Source organism: Octodon degus, unplaced genomic scaffold, assembly GCF_000260255.1.
Source record: "Octodon degus isolate 3935 unplaced genomic scaffold, OctDeg1.0 scaffold00360, whole genome shotgun sequence".
Lineage (NCBI taxonomy): Eukaryota > Metazoa > Chordata > Mammalia > Rodentia > Octodontidae > Octodon > Octodon degus.
This window is the reverse complement of record NW_004524936.1, coordinates 245,827-263,428: the sequence shown is the minus strand read 5'-3', so window position 1 is coordinate 263,428 and position 17,602 is coordinate 245,827. Positions and strand designations below refer to the sequence as shown.

Here is a 17,602-nt window from a genome sequence, read left to right as displayed (position 1 = left end):
CTATTTGCATGTCCTGTCTATTATGCATAGTTGCTGAAAGGAATGTGGGAGTGGAAATAGTTCTTTGACATACTGATTTCTTTTTCTTTGGATATATGCTCAGTATTTAGTTGTGTGTTTTTAAAATCTCTCATAATTTAGAAGTTCCATAGTTCAATTTTGCAAGTGATTCAACTAAATATTGCATCAGTATTTTCTAACCATGTTTTTTGTTTTTATATATCTCTACAAGTAGAAATTTCTTTTTTACCTTTTCTCTGCCTGGAGAAATCTCATTAATTCTTCAAGACTAGTCTAAAATACTACTTCTTCCTTGAAATCATGCCTGTCTGGATGGAATGATTCATTCGTTTTTCTAATGAATCTTTTTTATATGTAACATCACTTACAATACTATGACTTGAAAACTACTTAAATTATTCTATTGTTAATATGTCAGCATATAATTCTTCACTGTATTTTATGTATGTTGTCACTAAGCTTGGTACCGTGATTACAGAGAATGTTCAGAAAATGTTCACTTTAATTAATACTAAAGGTTATTGTGAAAAATAACTGAAAAGATTTTTTATCAGTTTCCTGGAACAGTGCCAATAATATTTGCCTTCTTTTTCTTTAGTGTATTCCTTTGTAAGTTTTCCAATACTATGTATTCCTTTATTGAGAAATAGTGATTTATTTATTCCTTTATAGTTTACATATTGCTAGGGTACTAACAGTTGCTGTTTGTCCTTGCCATATGTTTACTTATTTTAGGTCATTGACACTGTTCATAACAGAGACACCCTGGAGCCAACAGACAGAAGTAATATTGCATCTCCACCACTCCTGGATGATAGCTCTATGGAGAACCCAGAACTGTTTAATGACATCAAGATTGAGCCCCCAGAAGAACTTCTAGATAATGATTTCAACCTGCCCCAGGTGGAACCAGTTGACCTCTCCTTTCACAAGCCTAAAGATCCTCTCCAGCCTGCTAGCATGCTTCAAGCTCCCATATGTTCCCCCAAACCACAATCTTCTCTTCAGATCCCTGTGGTTTCCACATCATCATCTGACATGAACATTCCAGCTAAGTTTCCTACTGTTCTTGCTCCAAGCTCTGTCTTGCCCACCTCTCAGGGAACTGGTGGCCAGCAGATCTTACATGTGATACACACTATCCCTTCAGTCAGCCTGCCAAATAAAATAGGTGGACTGAAGGCCATACCAGTGGTGGTACAGTCTTTACCCCTGGTGTACACCAATATGCCTGTGGATGGGAGTCCTGCATCCATTACAGTTCCACTTATTGGAGGAGATGGCAAAAATGCTGGATCAGGTGAGCATCAATATTTTTTCTTTCTTGAACTATACTCATTTTTTGAATCCATTTATAAATAATACTAACTTCTGACTCTTTTTGTTTCCCTCCAACTATGTTTCATACTATTTTGTGAGTAATATTTTACACCAGTTCTACCAGGCTCTTTAAAAATGTATGAGTCTCTTTCACTGAGGGATATATTATGCATTTTCATATAAATTTTATATTACTTCATAGTAAATAATATAAATCATGGTATATTTAAAGTATGACTTTAATAGAGAGAAAAATACAAAGTTATATAACCACTTATGATAAATCACACACTTAGAAGATAGGGTTCTTTGTATTCATAAATTTTATTTTAATTGATTTCAGATTATAAACTAGTATAAATGTCACATAGATGAAAATATTTCTACAAAAATTTAAATGTATTTTATTACTCATTCTTCTTTGAAAAATGATGGTGAATAATAATTCCTGATTCTTCAGAACTATTACAATTGTAATTGTCTTCCATACAATGACAGTAATTGCTGATTTACCAAGACAGCATGAAATTCAAATGCAAAGGAAAATGATGCCTGCATGCTTGCCTGGTGTGGACGTTGTTCTAGCCTTACATTTACCAAAGACATACGCGCACTACTCTAGAAAATACTTTCGGAGGATATTGACAAATACAGGCTTATATAGTATTCAAACTCTTCTCATTAAACATTCTTCTTCACTAGCATGTTTAAGGCTTTCAGGTTGTTAATGAAATGAATAGCTTCAGTTTTGATAGAAGTGACTTTAAAATAACAGAGTAATAAAAACAGAGACTTGATACAATTTACAGGATGATAAAGTAGATCCAATTTTTCCAGTTATATGACTTTATTTTTTTGTACGAGAAATTGAACTCAGGACCTTGCATTTTCTTTTTCAATAATTTTATTGAAAAGCAGCAATGAGACAGTTTCAAATCTTATTAGTAGGACAGTTTCAATAATTAATACATTGCATATAGTTTTCTTAGTGGTTATTGTGCAAGATGCAGACAAGATATCCTGTTTACAAACACTATTAGAAAAAATCTTTCTATTCACTGAATTAAGAGAATGTAGCTGTATATTTATCCTAACTATTTTGAATACAAGGATACAAAATGATCATTCATATGTATCCCCTTTTTTGTATAGTTTTGTCAGAGAAGGGTATTCTATTGTCATTTAAATTTTATAGGTGTGTGAATTCAGCAAAATATCCTGATATAGTCCAATAGTCCATAATAGTAGTGTGTTTCCCATAAAACTGGCAATGGCAGAAGTTGTTGACTTGAGCCTTTTATAGCTCAGCATATTAATATGGCTTTCCCTTTTATATAATGTTTTTATACTTTTCTGCTGGATGCTTAAGACCAAGATAAAGCAAAACCTATTTAACAAGAAATGCAGGGGCCAGCGAGATGGCTCGGTGGAATAAGCGATTCCCTGGCAAGCACAAGAGCCCGAGTTCAATCCCTGGTTCCACAAAAAAAAAAAAAAAGAAAAAAAAAGAAAAAGAAATGTAGCTTTTGTATCTGATGAGGCTGGCCAGTCAAATCCCCTCAAGATTTATCCTGAAACACTGTACTGCAGTTTGTACATCCTTTGTCAGTGTCAGCCATGTGGATGAGTCTCGGCCATTGCTTGACCAATTTGCTCTCTATGAAAGCCTGAGAGAATGTCTTCTCTCCAAGTGACTCTCCTTAGGCAAACTCTACATCATCAGTCATTTTCCTGTGTGGCCCCATAATCTCCTTGATCAGAAAATTTGGGACATTACTGAATTACGTGATGTTACAGTACAAGTTCTCATATGTCTTGAGTCTTAATTGACCTTGGAAGGCTAGGGTCAGAATGTTGGCTTTCCTTGTGGCCCTCCTTTTTCTCTAATTTTGGTCTGCAAATTTAGGTTGTTAACCCTCCAGAAGAGAAGCTTATTGTTATTACCCTACAACATAGGCTATTGAACTTAACCTCATTATTTTTCTGAATATGAGACATCTTGAGCATAACATGGAACAGGTATTTTTCATCAAGTATTGATATATTAAACTTTAGTTTCCTACAGAATATGAAGAAAAAAATTTTAAAAATAACATATATTTAAAAAAATAGGAATAAACAATTACATATTTTTACACAGAAGTTTAGAAATCTAACTATATACAGTATTGTAGCAGGATAGTCCCCAAACACCCCTTTTCCTGTCTCCTGCCTTCATTCATCACCCCCTTCCTTTTTCAAAAAATATCTACCCGAGAGACAGCACAACAGCAGCCAGTGTGTCATGACAAGCAGCACGTATTCAGAAGACCAAAATGACAGGCACTCCACGCATGGCCCTAATATTATACATTGCTATCTTCAGTGCAGTTGCTTAGTTCACAGGTATGAGCATATATAGTTAGGATGAGAATTCTATGAATTAATTGCTAGTTTGGAAAACCTTCTGAAGATTCTCACGACCATTCCCGTGCCCATCTTGTACATGTAAATATATGACTTTGCCCCTGTCATGTTTCATAACTTTTTTCATTGGTCTCTCTTCATTGTCTAATCCTCAAGTTTTCACTTCCCTTTTAATTGTGTTATACCTTTCTATTTGTAATTCTTTTTTTTTTGAGTTCTTATACTAGGGAGCCTGCATGGTATTTACACATGTGAGCCTGGTTTATTTTACTTATGAGTATATCTTCAAGTGGCATCCACTTAAATATGAAGGCTTGGAGTTTATCATTCTTTATAGCTGAGTAATACTTCATTGTATAAAAATACCATATCTTTTACTCCATTCTTCAGGTGATGGGCATCTTGGTTGTTTCCAAGATTTGGCTATCACAAATTGTGCTGCCACAAACATAGGTACACATATATCACTATGATATGATGTTTTCAGTTTCTCCAGGAAAATTCCCAGTAGGGGAAGAGCTGGTTTGAATGAGATTTTCAGTCCTGTTTTTTTGAGGCATCTGCACACTGATTTCCATAATGATTGCTCCAGTCTACATTCCCAGCAGCAGTGTAAAAGGGCTCCTTTTTCCCCACAGCCTCTCCTACATTGTTGTTAGTTGACTTATTTATGATAGCCATTCTTTCTGGGGTCAGATGATATCTCAGTGTTGTTTTAATTTGCATTTCATGGATGGCTAATGATGTGGAGCATTTTTTCATATATTTATTCCCTTCTTTAATTTTGTCCTCTGAGAAGTGTGTATTCATCTTGGATGCCTATTTCTGGATTGGGTCTTTAAATTTTGGGGCTCTTATATTTTTTAGTTTGTTATAAATTCTAGAGAGTACAACTTTGTCAGAGTGCTTATTTGTCAAAATTGTTTGCAAATTTGTGGTTTGTCTTTTCACTTTGTTGGTAATTTCTTTGGACGTGCAAAAATTTCTTAATAAGATGAGTTCCCAGTTGTTAATTCTTTTAACTACGATTTGATTTTTTTTTCATGAACTCTTTTCCTATCCCTGTCCTACTTTCTCTTCCAGGATATTTAGTACTTCTCTTTTAATGTTTAGATGTTTAGTTCATTTTGACTTTAGCTTACTGCATGGTGATAGACCTGGGTCAAATTTTAGTTTTTGACATGTAGAGAGCTAGTTTTTCCAGCATCATTTTTTAAAGAGGCTATCTTTCTTCCAGTGATGATGTTTGGCCTCTATTTCAACGATAAGGTGGCTGATTGTATTCTTAGAGGCTTTTTCATCTTCTAATCTATTCCATTGATCCTCAGTTCTATTTTGTCGCCAGTACCATGCTGATTCTATCATAGTAGCCTTTTAGTATAATTTCAGGTCAGGAATTGTAATGTCTCCTGCCTTGTCTTTGTTTCCCAGGATTACCTTTGCTATTCTGGGTCTTTTCTGGTTCCAAATAAATTTTAGGAATGATTTCTGTAGGTCTGAGAGGTATGTTGGTGGAAGTTTGATAGGGATTACATTAAATCAGTGCAGCAATTTTGGAATTATGGCCATCTTCACAATGTTGGTTCTTCCTATCTAGGAGCATAGAATAACTTTCCATTTTCTAAAATCCTCTGTGAGCTCTTTATTCAGAGTACTATAGTTTTCCTTGCTAAGATCATTAACTTCTTTTGTTAGATCAATTCCAAGGTATTTCTTTTACTCAGTACTATTGTAACAGGTATTGGTTCTATAATTTCCCTCTCAATATGTTTTTTATCTGTGTAGAGGAATGCTGTTGACTTTTGGAAACTGACTTTGTACCTGCTCTGCTACTGAATTTGTGTATTAATTCTAGTAGCTTGTTGGTGGAATTTTTTGGGTGTTCCATGTAAAGTATCATGTCATCTGGAAATAATGATAATTTAGCTTCTCTACCTATTCTTATAACTTTTATTCTGCTCTCTTTTCTAATGGCTGTAACTAGTAATTCTAGAACTATATTGAATAAGAGTGGTGATAGATGACATCCTTGTCTTGTACCCGATCTGAGAATAAAAGATTTCAGATTTCCTCATTTAGAATTCTGTTAGCCATTGTGTTGTCATAAATGGCTTTTATCAGATTGAAGTAGAGCTCATCTGTTCCAATTCTGTGTAGAACTTTGAACATAAATGAGTGTTGGACTTTGTCAAAATCCTTTTCTGCATCAATTGAGATGATCATGTGGTTTTCAGTTATTGCTGTATTGATATAGTGTATTACATTTATGGATTTCCAAATATAGAACCATCTTGCATCCCTGGGATGAATCCTACCTGGTCATGGTGTATGATCTTCTTGATGATTTGCTGTATTCTATTTGCTAGGATTTTATTGAGGATTTTGGAATCTACGTTGATGAGGAAGATTGGCCTGTAGTTCTCTTTTTTAGTTACATCTTTCCCTGGTTTTGTTATCAGTATAATACTTGCCTCCAAGAATGATTTTGGGAATATTTCTTCCTTTTCAATTTCATTCAAGTGTTTGAGTAGTATAGGGATTGTATCTTCCATAAATTTCCTGTGCAAATAGCTATGAATCTATCAGGACCTGGACTTTTATTTGTCGGCAGGTTTCTTATTACCTGTCATATTTCATTGACTGTTATTAGGTTATTGAGAGTTGTTTTATCTTCTTGATTCAGTTTTGGTAATTTGTACCTTTCTAGGAATATGTCCCTTTCTTCTCTGTCTTCTATTCTGTGAACCTAAAGATTCTCAAAGTAGCTATTGATAATCTGAATTTCCACTGGGTCTGTGATAGTTACACACTTTTCATTCCTTATTGCTTGTATTTGAATTTTTTCCTTCCTCTTTTTGATGAGGTTAGCTAGGGGCTTATCAATTTTATTCAATCTTTCAAAGAACCAGATTTTTGATTCCTCAATTCTTTGAGTTGTTTTCTTCGTCTCAATTGAATTAATTTCTGCTCTAATCTTTATGATTTCCTCCCGTCTTTGGGCTCTGGGTTTGGTTTGCTCTTCCTTTTCTAGTTGTTGAATGTGCAGCATTTGGGTGTTTCTTTGTTCCCGTTCTGTTTTCCTAATGTGTGAGTTCACAGCTGTAGATTCCCTCTAAGAACTTCTTTCATCGCATCCCATAAATTTCAGTAAGTTGTGCTTGACTTTTCATTGAATTGTAGATATTGTTGAATTTCTTGTTTAATTTCATCTCTAACCCATTGATTGCTGAGTAGGGTGTTGTTTAATTTCCATGTATTTAGGGGTTTTTCTGGTTTCTTTTGTTGTTTATTTCCAGTTTCATTGCATTGTGTTCATATAATATGCATTGGATAATTTCTGATTTCTGGAATATACTCAAACATGATCTATGGACTAGTATGTGGTCTATTTTAGAAAATGACCCATGTACAGCTTAAAAAAATGTGCATTCTCCTGTGGTTCTGTGGAACACTCTGAATATGTCCACTAAATCCATTTGTACCATTCTCTGGTTCAGTTCTGCTACTTCTTGTTCAGTTCTGCTACTTACCTGTTCAGTTCTGACAGGTAATTTCCTGTCTGCTTGACGTATCTTTTTGTGATAAGGGCGTGTTAAGGTCTCCTGTTAAGATTGTGGTATTGGATATGAGACTTTTCATGTCCATTAAGATTTGTCTTATATAGCTGGGTGCTCCCGTGTTTATGAGTGTTTCCTCTTCCTCTTGAATTTTTCCCCTAACCAGTATATAGTGGCCTTCTTTATTTTGTTTGATCATTCTTGGTTTGAAATTAAGACTGTCTGAGAATAGGATTGCTATCCCAGCTTTTCTGGGGTGTGCAGTATTGTTTTCTATCCTTTGGCTTTCAGCCTGTGAATTTCTTCATCCGTTAAGTGTGTTTGTTGTATATGGCATATTGTCGGATTTTGTTTCCTAATCCACTGTGCTAGTCTATTTCTTTTATTTGGTGAATTGAGTCCATTTACATTGATGGTTATAATTGAGATGTGTTGACTTACAATTGATATGTTATTTACCTGCTGTTGTTTACTCCTTTTTCTCCTGTGTTTAATTGTTTTCCATATTTTGTGGGTTCCTTCTGTTCTCATTTATGGAATTCTGATCATTTTGGTCCCTCTCTAGAACATCTTTCAGTAGTGTGTGTAGGGTTGGCTTTGTCATCATGAAATTGTTTAGTTGTTCTTTGTCTTGGATATTTCACTTCTCCATCAAACTTGAAAGAAGGTTTTGCGGGGTATTTTAGTCTGGGCTGGAATTTTTTTTTTTTTCATAGGGGACTTGCAGTACTCTGCTCATGCTCTTCTTGCCTGCATGGGTTTTGGAGAGAAGTTGGCCATAATTCTAATGGCTTTCCTTTAAATGTGGTGTTTTTTTTTCTCTACCTGCTTTCTGTATACTGTTCTTGTCCTGGATTTCTGGCATCTTAACTGTTATATATCTCAGTGTGTTTTTAATTGGGTTGAAGTTATTTGGCATTCCTTATTCTTTGGTTACCTGAATGTCAGATTGTTTACTTATATTTGTAAAATTTTCTGCTATTACTTCTGTCCATATTCTTTTTATATCATTTGTATTAACTCCTTCTTTCTCATACATTCCTATTAGTCTCACAGTGTTCTTCCTTGTATCATCTTGCAGGTGATGAATTATTTTTTCCTGTGTCCTAGTTGGTTTTAAGAGATCTTTTCTTACTTTTCACTACCTGTGATGGCGTCTTCAAAATCTGAAACTGTATCTTCATTTTCACTCATACTTTTTTTTTTCCCAGAACCGGGGATTGAACTCAGGCCCTTGCGCTTGCCAGGGAAGCACTTATTCCACTGAGCCCTTTCCCCGGCCCCTCTCATACGGTTTTGAAAGCTTGTGATTGAGATTTTATGTTCCTCTATATCTCTTACTCTGGTTCATGCAATCTGTTTCTTTCCTCTATTCCTCTTTCAGGGAATCCTTCACTTTTCTAATCTCTATTTTTTTATTATTATTGTCTTCTGTAGAAGTACTTATTAATTCTTTTGCTACAGAGATTTTTTTTGATTGGGTTTCCTCCCTATGTTTCTGCATTTGATTCTTTAATTAAGGTGCTATTATTTTAGAGATTTTTTTTTAATTTTGTAGGTTATTTCTCATCTGAGTTGCTCTATACCCTTGTGCATTTTTTTCCCTTATTTCAAATGCTATTGATTCAAACATTTCCGGTGTGTGATTCCCAATTTCTTCTGTGCTAGTGTCCTCTGTACTTTTTCTGAGTGGTTCTGGGGTGTGAGATTGCATATTCCTCCTTCTCTTTGTCATTTTGTATAACACTATCCTCTGACCTTTGTTGTAGAGTTTTCGTGTAGTTATAACCTTAGCACCTACCGATATTTGCTTGCAGATGTACCAAGTTTGAGTTCTTCCAGGTGTGCCTAGCTTGGGTCTCATTGCTCTGCTCAACTCCTTCCTACTGCAGCCCTTTTAAGTGAACCTGTTGTGCCCCTCTGGCAAGATGTTCTGCTCATGGATTAGCTGGGTGCTTCTATCCCCTACTGTCTCTACAGGGACTTCAGCTGCAGAGTTACACCCCAGGCCCATATTCCAGGCCTGGGCTCGGTCTGGTGGCATCATGCGGGTGCAAGAGAGTGGGGAAGCTCTCCCACCTACTACATTGCCTCAGCTTCGGCTGGGTCTTGTATGTCCAGAGAGCGAGGCAGAAGTTCTCACTCACTTGGCGGGCTTGGCAGCCTCTGGATGGGTTGAGGGGTCCAGAGGTCAGGTCAGAGGGTTTCACTCATGCGGTGTGCCTGAGTTTGGTTCGGAGCGGTCCCACAGGTGCAGGGTAACTGGAAGCTCTCCCACACACTCACCAGGCTTGGGTTTGGTCAGGATCTGAGTGGTCCCATGAGTGCAGTACAAGTTCTCAGTCACTGGGTGGGCTTGGGTGGTGAGTTCAGTGGGGTTGAGGTGTCCCAAGGGTTCGGCAGAGGTTCTCATGGGGCATGCCTATGTTTGGTCTAGAGAGGTCCCGCGGGTGCAGGGTAGCCAGAAGCTCTTCCACACACTCCCCGGGCCTACTCTTGGGCTGGATCTTGAAAATAATTTAAATATACTAAAGAACCCAGCTGGAGATTTTCTTCTTTTGTTTTTTACTGTCCTATGTTTGTGACACATAGCTGTAATCGTCTTGTAGAATAAGTACCTATACACATTATGCCCTAATACTATTTAATTCACCTTTTCTTCACCTTCCAGTCTCTACCCATTCCTAGATCCCTTTTCTTTCTCCACACGTTACCTTCTTGTTTCTAATAATCTATCTTTAATTTATATTTTTGGGTTCTAAGAAGTTAAAGTATGCAATATTTAATCTTCTGATTTGTTTTATTTAAGACTGTGTTCCCTTATTATTTGAGTCTAGTATGTTCCCCTATAGACTGTTGTGTTCAGAAGCGGGGCCTTTGAAAGATGATTGAATCATAAGGCCACTATTGCTTATTTGCTCTTGGGAGGTGAAGCCTGGTTGGAAAAGGTACACTACTCTTGTTGTAACCGGGAAGGATACATATTCCTCTCTGTTTCCTTTCCTCTTTCTTGAATATTTATCTGTCATGGAATTAGCAGCTGTCCCATCCTCAGGCCCTTTTCCCTTGTTGTTTTTCTTGAAAATAACTGACTATGGAAGGAAAATGTAAGCAACAGTAATTCTTTTCTCCTTCAAGCTCTTAGTATTGGGTTTTGTGTTTCAGCAAACAGAAAATTGACGAAGATAGATTTTGGTGTCAGAGTGGGTTTACTACCATAAGTGTTCATGACCATGTGGTTTAGTGGCATTTTAAAAGGGTTTATGTGAGTAGTTTAAAAGGTTTGGAAATGCCTGCTAGAAAAAGCCTAGAAGGACAACAACTATGGCAAGTTCTAGTGGCAGATTTGAAAGTGCGATGAGTATTGAAGAATGTAAGGAGCAGACTCTAAATGCCAGGGCAGAGGTGTGCATCAGGTGAAAGGCAATTTTGAAAAAGAAGAAAGGCAGAAGTAACATAAATGACTTAGGGGGTCAGGATACATGGATGCTATTTAATGTCAATGAACGAATTGTGGAGTTCTCAAAGGAACATTCTCTGAAGAAAAAGAAGAAAAAAGTAAGCATTCAAAAAAGTAAAGAAAGAAAAAAAAGAGCAAGAAACAGAAATATTAAAAAAAGTGAATCAACTGATAGTTTATCAAGCTCTGAGGACAAGTAGGTTGAGGCTGCTCCATCCCAGATTCTTGGTAGGGAAAATGCCTGGAAAGTGAAAGACAAAGAGTTAGAGAAAGAAAATGACAGCCAGGTTATTCAGAGGGATGTGTGGATGACTGTCAATTTTATGTTTGTTAAGACTGTGTCATCATCATCACTTAAATCTGAAAAGGAAATGATGAGGAAAATAGAGCAGAGAAGAAGCACATGAGCAGCCTAAACTGCTTGAAAAAGAATTGAATCCATATTGGAAGGATGGTGGAACAGGTCTTCCCTCAGCAGACTGTAGTGCATTATCACTTACTAAAGCCTCAGGAGTGGAGGATGGTGGATTAAGAATGTCTTATCAAAGAATGAAAGAATAAACTAAAAAACAAAACAAAAAATTTGAGGACATTGTAGCTGAAAGATATGGGTCATTGGAAATATTTTAGTTGAAATTAGAAGAAGTTGAAAAAATGGCATCCAAAAATGAAGATTTCAGACAAGAACAATGGAGGAAACCAACATATCCAGATAAAGTACAAAAGAGTCAAGAAAGTAGGAAATTAGACTTAGTAAAATATAATAAAAGTTCAAGAGATAAGTATGATACAACAGAGATTACAAGCAATGGAAGTAAAGATAAATTCAGTGATAATGCGAAAGATAGGAGATACATGTCTTTAGAATCACATAAAAGAGAATTCAATCCAAGACAAAATCAAGAGTTTGCTTCTCCAGGAAATTTGAGACCTAAATTCTTAGGATGTTCTGATGCTGATGAAATGTCATCTCATTGCAGTGCTAGAAATTTCAAACCATCTAGTTCATCAATATTAGCAGTAGCTCAGGGCTCTTTGCAATGTACCTTCCAAAAACCCATGAAAAATGATGAAAGATTAATGCATTGGACACAATATGATGGAGGAGGGGAGAAGAAACATTCAAGTAAGAAGCCATTGGAAAGAAGTTGCAGCATTGACTCTGGACACATTTCAGAAGAAATGGGAAAAAAAAATTGCCAGCCAAGAGTGTGTGAGAACATTGGGAAGACATAATGTCTACATTTGCTAGTGTGCAGGATGAGTCCATCCACTTCCTGAGTGTTGATGAGAAGAACAAGTTAGGGACCAAGATTATTAAGGGAGAGATGATGGGAAACAGAACTGGCCCAACAACTTAAAGCCCAACTTGAAAAGGCTAATAAATTAAAAGAAACTGTAGCACAAATGTCATAAAAAAAGAACAGGAGCAGAGGAGAGTGCAGACTGGTGAGAAGTGATCCTTGTCAGGGCCAATGAGTCTGGAAGAGCGTGGCCACTGAACACACCAGAGGCTCTGAAGTCATAAGCAGGAAGTAGGAGGAGACACAGGATTGCTACCCATGAAGAAAAAGAGGCAGATGCTTTCCTGATGAAGATCATCTAAGCCTGAATAATTTAGTCAAAAATGAAAAGATGGGAACAGCAGAAATGAGAATAGCATCTAAGTTTATGGGAAAAGCAGATGGAGAATTTTACAATCTAGATGACATGTTTGTATCCAAAGCAGCTGAGTGAGGATGTCTTGGCAAGGAGGAAGAGAGCCAGAGGAAACAGGCTATTGCTGAGCACCAGCATCTTGCTGCACAAATGGAAAAATGTTTGTATTGTTTTGACAGCTCTCTCAATTTCCCAAGCACCTTATTGTTGCAATAGGTGTTAAGGTTTATTTATGTTTATCCAATGTCAAATCTCTTTCCAAGAGGCACTGCCTGATAGTCCCTTTGCAGCATCATTGAGCTGCTACCTGGTTGGATGAAGACATCTGGGAGGAAATTTAGATGCTTAGGAAATCATTAGTAAAGATGTTTGAAGATAAAGGATTGGACTGTGTCTTTTTAGAAACTAATATAAGCATGAAGAAATAGTATCACATGGTTTATGAATGTATTCCTCTCCCAAAGGAAGTGGGTGACATGGATCCTGTCGATTTTAAGAAAGCCATAATGCAGTCTGATGAAGAGTGGTGGTCCATGATCAAGAAATTAATTGATCTTTCTTCAAAAGGCATCAGAAAGTCTGTTCCTAGAGGTTTACCTTACTTTTCGGTGGATTTTGACCTCCAAAGAGGATTTGCCCATATCCTTGAAGATCAGCACAAATTCCCTCATTTTTTTGGAAAGGAAATCATTGGCAGGATGTTGGATCTAGAACCAAGCCTTTGGCAGAAGGGCATTCATGAAAGCTTTGAGGATCAGAGGAAGAAAGCACTGCATTTTGTTCAGTGGTGGAAACCATATGACTTCATCAAAAGTAAAAAATGTTGACATGTACCTCTCATTTTTAATTTCCTCTTCAGACACTCTTTTTTCATCTCCACTGAATCTCACTAAATATTTGAGCCTCAGCTCATAGGGAAAAAAGTAGCAGCGGCAGACTGCTCTGGGTCTCTGAACCCTGTGCAGTGTTGTATTGTGTCATTCTTTTCCTTCACCTTCTGGGGATTTTATTTTAGTGACAGTAAAGTAATAACAAGTTTACTGGATGACCACATACATTCCTGTTCTGTACCTACTTTCTTTTGTTCTGAATAAGTGAATCTAGTGAAGGGTTTTCTCAAAGGATAGCTGGGAAGCCTTGCAAATCCTTGGTTTAGAGAAACTTGGGCCTGCTTCAAAGTAGTTACTTGGCTTCTTTGTTTTTTAGAATAAAATGATATATTCAATAATAATTGAATTCATTTTTAAATAATTGTATGTAAGGGCTCTTAATTTTCTACCCATAGCATATAGTATCACTGTATGTTTTGTTCAAGAAAAAGAATATCCTGAGAAAAGTAAAGAATTAAATGGTAATGGAAATGTAATGTAGTCACAATTCAAATGTATCTTTTTCTAGTTTTACATAGTCTTAGTTCTGGTAATTAAAAAAATTAGAAACAATTGTTCCATATAACACAAGTTACAGTTATTTAGGAGGTTTTTTTGTATTTTAGTACAGGATCTATAGGGTCTCACTACACAGATCAGACTCATAGTGATCCTCCTGTTTGCAGCCTCCCAAGTGCTAGGATTATAGTCACACTCCATTCCCTTTCTCAGTCTCAGCACAAGGGCAGTGCCAGCGTGACATGTGGTGCTGGGGATCAAACCACAGTCCCTGTGCTTTGTCTAAGCAGGCACTTTAGTCACTGAGTTATCTGGCTGGCCCTGTTTAGGAGTTTTTGAAAGTTAAAGATTTGTAACCAAATCATTATTATTGGTTTATATTGATTATTATAAAATCTTCAATAATGAGAGTATTCTAAATGTCAAGAGCATGTTCTGTCTCAACCACTACTTGGTTTATTTATTTTCACTTTTTAAAGATTGGTTGTACAGATCGATGGGTTTCATTTTGGCAGATTGGTACATGCACATACTTTGATCATTTTCATCTTCCCAACACCCCGCCCCACTTGCCCATTTGATTGTATATACTTAATTATTGTAGTTCTCAGTACTTGGTGTTGGGAGGAAGTCCTATTCTTACAAAATGTGGCAGTATGCTGCTGTTTTTCTTCATGGGGAGGATACTGTTCTAAGTCTTTTTCAACATGTTATTAGGAAGCTACATGTAAACATTTTATTATGAAATGTTGATTATTTAAAGTGAAGCATATTCCAGAGTAACTCATAACTAAACATTTATTTTTAACATCAGCATCTTATATTCTTACTATGTAAAATATGTTTTTATTTCACAAATAAAATAAAATTTTATGGTTTTTAATTTTCAGTATCTATGAAAGATAAAAGAAAAAGAAAAAGCCTAGAATGTTGTAAGTCAAGCTGGGTGGGAGGTTTTGGTTAGAGTTTTGGCATTCAAAATACTGACAGAAATAGACAGCAATGACCAGGCTCAAGAGGATGCAGTTGAGAGCAAAACCAGTGTCTTATGTTTTGCCCATGTCTTAAGAATTTCCTGGAAACTGAGATTCAGGGTGCTTGCCTAATTTATGTGGGGGAGGAAATTCTGAGGCACCCCAGAATTCAAACTGTGACATAGTTACTGCTCATTCTGAAGATCTATCCTGAGAATGAAGAGAAAAGACAGAACCAAAGGATATACAACATTTGCAGTTTAGTCAAAAAAGACATATAAAAAATTGTGGCTACAGTGAGTATGGTTATCTGAAAGATTAACACTAAAAATAGAGCACTTTTCTGTTTTACTTTTTGAGCTAGTTTGATTTAAAGCATTTTGAAGTGAAAATAAAATGCATTACACAGTGGACCAAAAAATATGAAGCAAGAAACCTTAGATTTTTTTTTTTACGTTTGTGCCCAGTCCTTTTTGTCTAATACAGAAATGTCTAGCTTGTTGTACATAGTTTTATAGAACAACTATATTTTTCAAGCATGTCTTCCAAGGTAGTTTCTGAGAACTTTGAGAGAAAAGATGATACATATCTGTCCATCCTTAAATGCAGCAAAACATGCCTCATTTGAATACAGTGTATACTAATGATTTTTTCAACTAAAGTAAATTTGTTTATTGATCCTCAAAACTCAGTTTCAGTTTCTAATGTAATAAAAATAACTGCTGCTTAATTGTTTCATTTATTATTTATTAGTTGTAGCTAGAAATCCAGAGCTGTGATTACTTGTCTTTTTCTCAAAATTTGTATGGTATATGGTTAGCAAAGGGTAACAGTAAAGCTGATTATCACAATCCCAGGAGTTGAGATGAATTGTCAGGAGCAGAGAAATGTAGCAGAATTCAATCTGTTACTGTTTAGAGACTTAGGAACTTAAATAATTATTGATAACTAATTCCAACAAATACCGTGAAATTCATATCTCTTTGTTAAGTGAAAACCTGTATCAGTTGCAATTTTTTCTGTTTTAGTTCTAATTTGTACTCTCTTTAAAAATAAAAAATATAAATAAATAAATTCTGAATAGAGAAGTTAAAAAAAAGTAGAGCACCTTTAATAAAGACAATAGAAAAGACAGTTTGAAGGCACCTCAGGAATCAACAAGACCTCTCTTTGCAAATTCAAAGGTGTAAAAATGAAAGACTGCTTTAAGAATGGATGCCTAGTGAGCCCAGTTCATTTGTGTCCAATTAGGAAATACTTTCATGGAGATCAGCCATTGAGGCATACAAATACCTCTGCAACCATAATCTAAGAGGGCTAGATACAGCTTGAAGTGGTAGCATACCTTGACATTGATCATGTCGAGCTTGCTTTATGTGCTTGCATAATGTAAGTGTTGTGGTACAGGGAGACTTTCACATAGCTTTCAGAAGAAGGCCTAGGATTCCAAACACTGTATCATTGAGAAGCAGTACATGAAATTTTGAGAATGAAGCAAAAGTGCTGTGGGAACTACAGGAAGTTAGATATTCCAGAAACATGAGATGTTGCTGAGGAAAGTATCAGACAGCAAGCAAATCCATGAGGCCCACACCCTGAAACGTCTAAGGCTAGGACTGCCCAAGCCCTTTGTAGCTTCTTATATATTGCCATGATGTGCACTGTATGCTAGACATTTAACTATGGGAATTAAGAGTGTAACATTTTTTTGTCATAGAGGTCCATAAACTTGGATATGTCAAATTCATGTTGAAACTTCAGGATACTTCTCTTGATGAATTATTAATTTTAATTTTGGGTTATATGGAACAATGAGTGCTTAACAGGAAAAATCACAAAAATAAACCATTGCTCTTTTATCATTTATTGAGTGCTTATAAAAAGTATCAAAATTTTTAACATCAACTGGTTTTTGGTGTACAAAGTGCCAAAATGAGCGACAGAAAGAAATTCCTATATAAACTACAATGGAAATACTAATAGCACTCAGCAAAAAGTCTTTATTTCATTATCATACCTAAGGCAGTCTTCACATATGACAACAGGATGTTCTGTACAAGCTTATTGCTTACACTGACAACACTTGTCTTGCTTTCCTGGAATTTTTGTGGGACATACTTGACATCTCACTGGTAAGTGTTTTATGTCAGGAGGTTTTATTTATTTTGCTATTCAATGTATAATTAGCAGAAACAATCAATAATAAAAGAAATACAATCTGAATTTTTATTGAAAAACATCAATAAAAGAAAGTATTAAATTCAAAAGATAAAGTATTAAATTCATAATATGTGTTGCACATTTAAGATAAACATGACCATTTTCATATGAACTGTGTAATTGCTCACAAAATTTATTTCATTTTATTTTGCTTTGTTTTAGTTATTTATTTTTTGGTACTGGGGATTGATTGATCTTTGGACCTTGAGCTTGCCGGCAGGCATTTATAACACTAAACTATAACCCTGGCCACATTGCTCACAAAATCTATTAAAAACAAAATTTCTCTAAACTGCAATGTAAACTGAAACAAGGCTACCACTGAAATACTTGCTTTAGCTGTCACATCCAAGACAGTCTTCATGCATGATGACTGCATGAGGTTCATGTACATGTCTCACTTACAATGAGACGAAGGTAATTAGCATTCCTTTCCTATATAATAGGCCATTCTTGTCAACTCTTTCCAATTTCTGCCTTGTTAGGAACTACCTAGTATGTTATACAAAATATATTTAGTGGGGAAATAAAATAACAATAAAACAAAATATCAAATATTTAATGAGTGCTTACTATAGACATATACTTGCATATTTC

The 17,602-nt window shown here is 35.8% G+C and overlaps 1 protein-coding gene and 1 pseudogene across 2 annotated transcripts in view; both read left to right on the top strand.

Annotated features, from left to right (window-relative positions):
- Nucleotides 1-17,602, top strand: part of Klf8 (Kruppel like factor 8) — a 284,345-nt gene that overhangs the window by 180,324 nt on the left and 86,419 nt on the right. For both annotated transcript variants that reach the window (XM_023708437.1, XM_004648206.3), the window contains exon 4: nt 757-1,321. In XM_023708437.1, coding sequence (XP_023564205.1) covers nt 757-1,321 — 565 coding nt within the window. The remainder of the gene's footprint in view (nt 1-756; nt 1,322-17,602) is intronic.
- LOC111814567 lies at nt 9,350-13,250 on the top strand (annotated as a pseudogene).